This window comes from Anarrhichthys ocellatus, unplaced genomic scaffold, assembly GCF_004355925.1.
Source record: "Anarrhichthys ocellatus isolate YVR2014 unplaced genomic scaffold, GSC_Weel_1.0 scaffold19, whole genome shotgun sequence".
Taxonomy (NCBI): Eukaryota; Metazoa; Chordata; class Actinopteri; order Perciformes; family Anarhichadidae; genus Anarrhichthys; species Anarrhichthys ocellatus.
In genome coordinates, this window is record NW_022280049.1 from 1,599,991 (window position 1) to 1,609,354 (window position 9,364).

Genomic DNA, 9,364 nt, shown 5'->3' on the forward strand with positions numbered 1-9,364 from the left:
CACACACACATATATATATATATATAAAAAGAAAAGTCCATTGCCCAAGCTCACATTGTGTTCTGTCAGCATGATGACCCTTAACTCTTCCTCTTTAGCAAGAAGGAAACATGTGACACACTGAAGGGATCACTTGACTGAACAATGAGTTACAAACCACAGCAGGGATTTTGTTGTGAGTGGCCCTCCCTGTTGGATTCTTTTTCTGAGAATGAGAGACGGCGGAGGGCAAAGAACAAGACGACTGTTGTACCAAGAAAACTCGATTCACTCCTCCCAGATCATGTCTATATCAATTACCTTAAAATGAACCAGGAACTAAATTCTCTTAAAACATAAATGACATTTCCTGTGGGTACAGACTGCATATCGACCTGCTGTCACAGTCCTGCAAAGGGCAGGGCTTAATCTGGAGCACAATATTACGTTATCTTCTCATTTAGCCCTAGCCTGAGGGGTAAACACACGATGAACAAAACAGCAGACCACGACTATTGCAATTAAGCTATCTCTCATGGCTTTGTTGATGTTGCTTTGTTGTATATCAGACCAGCTAGTCCTGAGGGAGTAAGACTGTGGGATTTATCAAACTGCATTACCCTAAAATGGGCCGGAACCTTTGGTTAAAATAATAATAGATGCATATCTGCCTTTTCAACGAGGTTCATGGTACAACATCCATGGTAGTCATTTCAGATCCGGTTTTAAACTGCACCTCATCGTCCTCATCACCTCAACGCTGTTTGACTTGAAATGTAAAAATGTGTTTATATCTTTGCAAAGACAGAATTTACCTTTATATGTATCACTCCAGGGAGCGAACCGATGCGCTGCTCGATGGACTGGACACAGGAGCCACAAGTCATTCCCACCACTCCCAGGGAAACCGAACACAGATTGACTTTCTGTGTCATGATTGCTTTCTCTAAAAAGGACACAAAAAGGAAACTTAACATCAAACTTCAAGTCCTTGGCTTTAAAACAGTAACACAGAGGGAATGCGTCACAAAGTCTGCACAAATGCTAAAAGAGAAAGGTCGGCTCTTCTCACAGAATGAAACAACAGGCTAGTAAAAACACATTATGACAGTCACTTCAACACAAGATTGAGGTCTTTATACACTTTCAATATAGTTAGACGGCACTAGGCATTAAATCATTTATTTGAATCAGAAGAGACATTAATATATTACTGAGAACCACAGGACCTGATAGCTGTGAGGAGACTAATTGTTTCAATAAAACTGTTTTGTAACTACAACTATAAGCCTCGCACCAAAACGAGACATGAAAGCACTTCACAATACTACATATTTTAAAGAAACCAGGATATTTCACCCTTTTTAAAAAGGTGAATCAAATTTGTTTTGCCATTTCTTGGAGATTAAGGTTCAAAATTGACAAATAATTATCAAAGGAAAACATTTTGAGCTGCACAATTGCTGCCAAATTAGATTAATTTATATAACCTGTGACCAGTATTTTCACAGTCACTTGACAAAAAACGAAAAATAATACAAAGCTTCTTCGTACACAATGTAAAAATAAAAGGAAAGGTTACTGTTTCCTTGTTTGGATAAAATTATTTGGTCATCAAGCCACTGCAGATTAAAGCTCTGAACATGATGTCACTTTCATTAAAACTACAATCTCCTCAAGTGTTTTAACAGGCAGGTAACATTACTGTCATTCAACAAATCTGGTGCCAACCTAGAACTTTGCTTTTACCAAGTGAATGTTGGTACAAGCTGAAATGTGAGAATAGTCACAATAATCAGCTCCTCGTGAGTTTAGAAAGACACCTGCCACAGGTCATCTTAGTGGTCAAGCTTGTTCACGTGGACTACAACCCTTCTGGACGTAATGATGGCCATCTAATCACAAACTGAGGAGAATAGTTTACATCTGAGACACCTAATGTTAACGAATACAACTGACGGACTAACGGGACCAAAAAACAGCAAGGCTAAGAATCAAGTCAAAGAGAAAACAAACGCAATTCACTCTCTGTTAACACTACTACTACCCAGCACATAGAAGTAACTACATGCTCTACATATGATTTGTAACAAAGTTTGGTGACAGCAACTTAGTGAGTAAGATCCTCAAACTCTTGGATTTAATTTAGCTAACTTTAACCGCAGGATAGCTTGACTTAGCTAAGGCTAAATAATGAGTTAAACTTAAAAATAGCTTGTTACTAAACTCACAAAACAGTGTGTTGTCTACTTAAAGTCAGCTGAGGTGTCAAAAGTAAAAGTACTCTTTCCTTAACATTGTAGACAACACATGTCCTCTGTTAAAAGACGGCTAACGTTAAGGTTAGTTTTAGCATGAAATAAAAACTCTTACCTTCAGAGACCAGTTAGCCGTTAGTTAGCTCCAGGATAATGACTGGCACACTGCGTGGCTAAACTAGCTAGCTTCTTCTCTTCACCCTACGTTACGAGCAACGCATCGTTCCGCCTGCGAGCTATAACGAGTGGTGCTGAGGTTATTGTTTTCCCCCGTTATCACTAAAATTGGCCCGTGAAGCTGTTTTTCTTTCTGCTTCTCATGCCGACGTGACTGACGTCTGCACACAGTGCCGCGTCACTTCCAAGGGGCGGGGCTACAGTTAGGCAAGACATGGCAATGCTTTTGGTAAATAAGGTAAAATAAGATAATCCTTTATTAGTCCCGCAGTGCGGGAATTTACAGAATTACAGCAGCATAGTGGATAGTGCAAACAAGAGACATAGTAAAAAACAAGATCAAAACAAGTATTATAAATAAGTAAATAAGTAATAAAACAGTAATGAAGTAAAAAATCCACAATAACTAAAATATTATATATACAGACAGAGTAATTTTTGTGTTGCATTATTATATATACAGACAGAATCAGTTTTGTATTGCACAGTGTATTTATATTGCACAGATTGTTGTGTTGTTGGTGTTGTGTGGTCTACTGGGAGCAGAGTTGGTTGCAGCCTGACAGTTATAGCACATATTACCCTAAATTGACCTCGTAAAGGCTGCATTTCCTTCATTGTAGTGTTCCACGCCTACAATGATTTGCTATTATATGAACTCTTTTGAGACTGTATTTGAGTAAAGACTTTATAAGTTAGGAGTTTTTGTGTGTGTTTGCCAAACAGATGATGAAGATGAAGTGTGAGCCTATCAGGCAAATTTACGCTTGATTTATTCCGTTCAAACTTGTTTTTACTGATCAGTAATCGTTGATATCATCCATGCACTTTCTATAGTGGGTTGAAAGTGGGTCGAAAGTGGATTCAATGGCCACACACACACACACACACACACACACACACACACACACACACACACAAACAAGTATGCAAAATGGAAAACACACAAAAACAACATCAGGGCTGCCAAGTCAGTAAAAGTATACACATGTTCTACATTAATCATAAAGTAGTCTTTATGACAGTGAGAGGAATTGATTAATCGGAACCTGCTGTCAAAATAAAGGCTAAAGCCTGGCCATGGGGTTAGGAGAGGTTAACAGAGAGACTACTGTTATATTGCGCTCATTAATGCAAAACAAGGATCATAAATGCGTAATAGGCTTTAATTAGCCGCATCAAAAGGAAACGAAAACATGAAGAAGCACCAATGATTGACGGTCGGCCTGTCAAAGCACAAACACACACAGACGTTCCAAATCGGATATTTTGACTTCTTTACTTTTACTGCAGCTGCCCTTACAAAGTATGTACCGTTGCATGTAGTATTTGGGACATACCACTGCATCATAACACTGCAGCTTTAACTTTGACTATCTGTCTCATATATCCACTACACAGAGGATTTTGGTTCAGAATAGCCAGAAAAGTATGCTTGCTTGCATACTGCAAAATGTGACCTGATGCAGCAGGACATCCTGGTATTTTTGGCCTACTGTGACACATAGGCATTGGAAACTTACTAAATCTGTTTTTTCCCTGGCTTACTAAATAGTATGGTAGTATGGGCATTGGAACGCATAAATAGACACCTTGCTTTAAAGTTAGATTAATGGACTTTTTTTTTAAATCTCTCTCTTTCACACACATACACATTTTGACACACTGACCTATTTTCCCAGTATGCATGCACATAGTATCTAGTGCTCTCCGCTCGTGGGTCACAACACACACGCACGCACACACACACACGCACGCACACACACAAACGTAAATCAATGAGTCAAAGCAAAGGTAAAGCCGCTTTAATAAGAAAACGCAGTGAGCGTGTATTCCCCCTGTTGATGTAGATATTGCCTCTATTTCTCTGCATGCATGCTGGTGGTGAGAGATGCAGCCGAGCAGATCCATGTTTTCTCCCGCTCACGTGTACCGGGGCTGCACGTCAAGCTGTGCGCTAAAGCCGTGAGGAGAGCTTATTATGGGAGCTGCTCCCGTTGTCCTATATCAACAGCGTTTCTCCACCGATCTCCAGCCATGGCTCCGAGTGAACGCTGTCTCCTCAAACGGCAGAGCACAAAACCGGGAGGAACGTGTAGTTTGTAAGCCGCTCATGTAAGTAACACGTGTTTTCATGCCGTTTGTTCTGTGTGTTATAATTGTATGAGTCTTGTGCTTATAAAGCGTCCAGATTTCAGTAAACGTGTACCTGATGCCACAGGTGCGTTTCACTGTAGTTCAGCTCAGTTCAATGGACAGGTTGATAGGAATGATTTAAACACACGCAGTGCAGTTTGTATCTACAGTATTTGTATCATGCTCTTAACGAGCTGTCTGAAAGTGCGCAGTATACAAAATATGTTGTAAATTGTTATTTATAGGCTGGACCAACATATCTGTGAGCAGACTTTACAAGCAATTTACTGTTGAAACCCTGTATCTGAAGCCTCAGAACAGGTCTGGTTTATGAAGGGAAGATACATAAAATGTAACTCGACTTAGAAGATAAATAAGCAGGCCAGTGATGACAGAATCAGCACACCTTCAGATGAATACTGCAATGTTGTGGAAATTATGAGTCACCATGTTATGAACCTAATGAGTGTGGCATTTCACATTGGTGGTTCATGCGTGTAGATTACATCAAATTATCCTGGGACCCAGTGAAAGATTGCCTCCACGAGACTGCGGGAACATTTCTGTAGAAAGGCTTCAGCATCACTTTTAATTTGTCCAAGTGTTTTGACAAGTCTTTGAGGTGAGTTTGCTATTGTTCAATATTCATCCGTATACAGTATTTGACCAGTCTTAGACGCCTCAGGTCCGATATCAACAGAGGCAGTTTTCATGTTCATGCAGGCAAGCTTGCTATAAGTTGTACTTTATCAACTCAGTAAACAATGGAAGAACACAAGCAGTGCACTTTGCATTTTCACTGAAATTAGTGGTAGATTTAGTATAAACTAACTGATCGAATGAGTAGTTAATTTGATAAACTATTATTATTATTATGTATCATTGATTTAATAGAATTAATACCAGTCAGTGTGTGCAAAAAACATCTGGTAAAAGATTAAAATAGACATTTTCCATAATGATACTGATTCAAATTGAACTGTTGTTGTAAACTACCAACATGGGGTTAAAAACAAAGATTTTACAGAGATGAAGATGCTTATCCTTAAAACCCCCTTTAAAGAAATGACACGCAGTGTTAATGTGCTATTTGAAAATGTAACTTACCTCTTGAGGTCTAGTTATTAAACAACTACAATATGTTATGTAGAGAGGGAGGGAGAAACTAACTTATTTTAGGTGAAATTAACTGAACATTTCCTGGTTTCAGCCACAACCTTAGAGTGTGAGATAGTACTGTCACTGTCAGATTACAACACACTGATAGTTAAGTATAATATGCACTGATATGCTGATGTACGCGCTGTGCATTGCATCCTTTTACTGTTTGCATTTAAACGTTGAACAGTTCCTAATCTCATGATCCCACTGTGTGCTGATTTGTTTCAGAATGAAACGAGGAAGGACAAGTCTCAAATCAAAGTGCCAGCGCTTCCCCTCTCATGAGAGGGGGGCTCAAAGACAGAAGCGAGGGACGTCCAGCTTCGCCCTGACTTCAGCAGAGGACTGGGGTAACCTGCCCCACCTAGCCGTCCTGCAGATCTTCCAGCATCTGTCCCTCGTTGACCGGGCCAGGGCCTCGTCGGTGTGTCGCTGCTGGAATCACGTCTTTCACACCCCTGATCTGTGGAGGAGGTTTGAGTTTGAGCTCAATCAGCCGGCCACGTCTTACCTGCGCTCCACTCACCCTAACCTCATTCAGCAGATCATTAAGAAGCATGCCCAGCACCTGCAGTATGTCAGCTTCAAGGTAAGAGCCCTTCCCTGCTGTCACCCATTGATCTCTCTCCTTTCACCTCCTCCTCCATTTTCACAACACAGCTGTCTTGAAAACAATATGTCTTCTCCTTAATCCAAACCATCTGCTGCAGAATTGATCATGACGCATCAGCTGCCTAGGCATTAGTGGGCTTAACACACATTCAGGGCTGAGATTATTTGTGTAGTGCACCTCCGTCTTTCCGTTCCTCATTTTTGTGTGCTTTCTTATTTTTACCGAAATGGTGACTCACTGCTGGTAAATCAGGTGGACAGCTGCACAGAATCTGCAGAGGCGGCCTGTGACATTCTCTCCCAGCTGGTGAACTGTACCATTAAGACCCTGGGGTTGATTTCCACAGCGAGGCCCAGCTTCATGGATGTATGTCAGGTAAGAGGCTGCCTGTGCTTCAAACGCACATGTCAACACTTTCACTGCTGTCTCGTTTGTTACATGCAGGGAGCTCGATTAGTCCCATCATGTCCTCCGTTTGTCCGATGTCTGCTATCATCTCCCTTATCCCTCATAAGTCATGGCTGTACAGTGATGAAAATAAAATCCTGCACATTTATTTGGTGTAAGACATTGTGGTTTAATCAGCATAGTTTGTCCCTCCTCAGGCCCACTTTGTGTCTGCACTGACAGTGGTGTTTGTCAACTCCAAGTCCCTGTCCTCCATCAAGATGGATGACACGCCAGTGGACGACCCGTCCCTGAAGGTGCTGGTTGCCAACAACAGCAATACCCTAAAGTTGCTGAAGATGAGCAGTTGTCCTCATGTCTCCCCAGCAGGTCACTGCACATTTTGAATACATTATTTTTTGGGGGTTTTGCTTTTATTAGTCAGCAGAGTAGAGAGTGGGCCAGAAATGAGAAGAGAGAGAGAAAGGGGGAATGATGTGCATCAAATGTGTTGGCCCGGGCTTGAACTACAACTACATGGTCAGTGTGTTTAATCCCTAGGCCACCAAGATGCTCCATGTCGCTTTACTTTGTGACTATCTCACAGGTAACATACATGATATTTCAGTCTGGACCAGAGTGGTGGACTGAATCCCTAGAGCCACGCTGATTATCAGTTTGATTTGTTGTTTCTCTTCCCATTTAGATGTTTTTCTGACTTCTCTTCCTGTCCTCAGGTATAATGTGTGTAGCAGACCAGTGCCATGGACTCAGGGAGCTGGCGTTGAACTACCATCTCCTGAGTGACGAGCTCCTGCTGGCCCTCTCCTCTGAAAAACACGTCCACTTGGACCACCTGCGCATTGACGTGGTGAGCGAAAACCCCGGGCAGACACACTTTCACACCATCAAGGGAAGCAGCTGGGAGGCCTTGGTCCAACACTCGCCCAAGGTCAACATCGTCATGTACTTCTTCCTCTATGAGGATGAGCATGAGCCCTTCTTCCTCGAGGAGACTCCCGTCACCCACCTGTACTTTGGCCGGACAGTTAGCAAAGAGATGCTGGGTCGCATCGGACTGAACTGTCCTCGGCTGGCGGAGCTCGTGGTGTGTGCCAACGGCCTTGAGCCCCTGGACGAGGAGCTGATCCGCATCGCCGAACGCTGCAAAAGCCTGACTGCCATCGGGCTAGGCGAGTGTGAAGTGACCTGCAGTGGCTTTGTGGAGTTCGTAAAGATGTGCGGGGGCAGGCTGACTCAGCTGTCAATCATGGAGGAGGTGTTAATCCCAGACAGCAGCTACAACATGGAGCAGATCAACAGTGAGGTGTCCAAGCACCTGGGCCGCATGTGGTTCCCTGATATGATGCCCACCTGGTAGGCTGACGTGAAGCCAGAGCGGAGGGCTGCAGTGTGATTGGCTCTTTTTTGGCAGTAAGTCATTAGTGTTCATGGGTAATTTCTAAAGCTGTCACTTGTATTTCTACCTGCAGTAGGTTTGATGTAAGACTGAAAATGTTTTCTCACTTAAAAACTGTGGACTTAAAAGGATGTGGATCTGTCATCTGTTGGCTAATATTAAAAGCATACAAAAAGCATCACACTGAACAGCATTTCCCATATTATCATCAGTGTGTGTTGTTCAGTGAATTCCAGGCCTTTTGTTGTGGTGAAATGTTATTCTTTACCTTATCGCTACATCCCTCTTAAGTCTCAAATCGTCTCATCTACTCCTCCTTAAGTTGGTGATTTCCTACAGTTCCCAGGATATAGTTTGAGGCCGCGTCTGGTGCATCCAGCCGTTGTTAGAAAGAGGACTAACAATAGAGATACTAATGCAGCACAGGGAGAACAGGAGTTTCCAGTTGAGGCAGAGCAAGAGTCACAGCTTCATGTAAAACACAAATGGGTCTTTTGTATTCTTGCCTATGTGTGTTTGTGACAGTGGAGTTTAATAATTAATCTTACACTACAACATTTTAATTTGGTTTATGGTTGTCAGTTAAAACATCTGAAATAATCTAAACCAGTCATACTACTATCCTCTTTTTTCACAGCTGAAATAGATTTTATTTTCCTTTCAAATTTAAAGCTTGTGTTCTATAAGCTTTTAGTCAGAAATCTAAATTGATGAGACAATTTATTTCAACCCAACAAACTTCATTCTTTCTGCACTAAATATATCTCCATGTCCCGAAAATATAATATAATAATATAATAATTTTTTTTCTGATTTCAGATGCACTTTATTTTTTTTAATTATAGATGGACATCTCTGTTCATCTAGAAGCACAGGCTAAACAGATGAAGGTTTTCACACCAGACGTCTACTGTCTTCAAAATAGAGGCCTTTGTGCCAAACTTCTGGTTGCATTTCCTTTCATTTTTTTGTGCAATTTATTATGTGCAAAATAGTTCTGGTGCATTAACACAATAGGCCCACAGTATTCAGTGCCACACTGTAACACAATACAATAAAACAGCTCTAAAAAAAGCCTTGTATTTACTAATTTGTCACATTTGTTTATGTATGTGATGCTTCATTGTAACTTTCTTTTATTTATGCTGTATTTAATTATCAATTAAAATGTGTTTAATTCACTTATATGTTGCGTATTCTTGTGACTATATGATCAAGCTTTCTGACTTCGTC

At 41.3% G+C, this 9,364-nt stretch overlaps 2 protein-coding genes across 4 annotated transcripts in view; one reads left to right on the plus strand and one right to left on the minus strand.

Moving 5' to 3' along the window:
- The window catches only part of atp7a (ATPase copper transporting alpha), a 22,234-nt gene extending 19,663 nt beyond the window's left edge, over positions 1-2,571 (minus strand). Inside the window, exons 1-2 of the mRNA XM_031857811.1 lie at positions 2,353-2,571; positions 795-925 (exon numbers count right to left, since the gene is read on the minus strand). Coding sequence (XP_031713671.1) covers positions 795-914 — 120 coding nt within the window. The 5' untranslated portion in view covers positions 915-925; positions 2,353-2,571. The remainder of the gene's footprint in view (positions 1-794; positions 926-2,352) is intronic.
- A 1,701-nt stretch (positions 2,572-4,272) lies between these two features.
- Positions 4,273-9,198, plus strand: fbxl3l (F-box and leucine-rich repeat protein 3, like). Of its 3 annotated transcripts, none has more exons than XM_031857967.1 (5): positions 4,273-4,529; positions 5,940-6,300; positions 6,577-6,699; positions 6,930-7,101; positions 7,449-9,198. In XM_031857967.1, the coding sequence occupies exons 1-5, from the start codon at positions 4,396-4,398 to the stop codon at positions 8,090-8,092; spliced, it is 1,434 nt and encodes a 477-aa protein (XP_031713827.1). In that variant the 5' UTR covers positions 4,273-4,395; the 3' UTR covers positions 8,093-9,198. The 3 variants fall into 3 exon arrangements, with proteins under 3 accessions (XP_031713827.1, XP_031713828.1, XP_031713829.1); XM_031857969.1 differs by having other exon boundaries at positions 4,452-5,172; XM_031857968.1 differs by lacking the exon at positions 6,577-6,699.
- Positions 9,199-9,364: the final 166 nt, after the last annotated feature.

Excerpts from the sequence above, each read along its gene's own strand:
- fbxl3l (XM_031857967.1), top strand. The coding sequence starts at position 4,396 with ATGGGAGCTGCTCCCGTTGTCCTATATCAACAGCGTTTCTCCACCGAT. Across the intron at positions 4,530-5,939 it reads GTAGTTTGTAAGCCGCTCAT|AATGAAACGAGGAAGGACAA; the intron begins GTAAGTAACACG and ends GATTTGTTTCAG. Across the intron at positions 7,102-7,448 it reads TCCTCATGTCTCCCCAGCAG|GTATAATGTGTGTAGCAGAC; the intron begins GTCACTGCACAT and ends TCCTGTCCTCAG.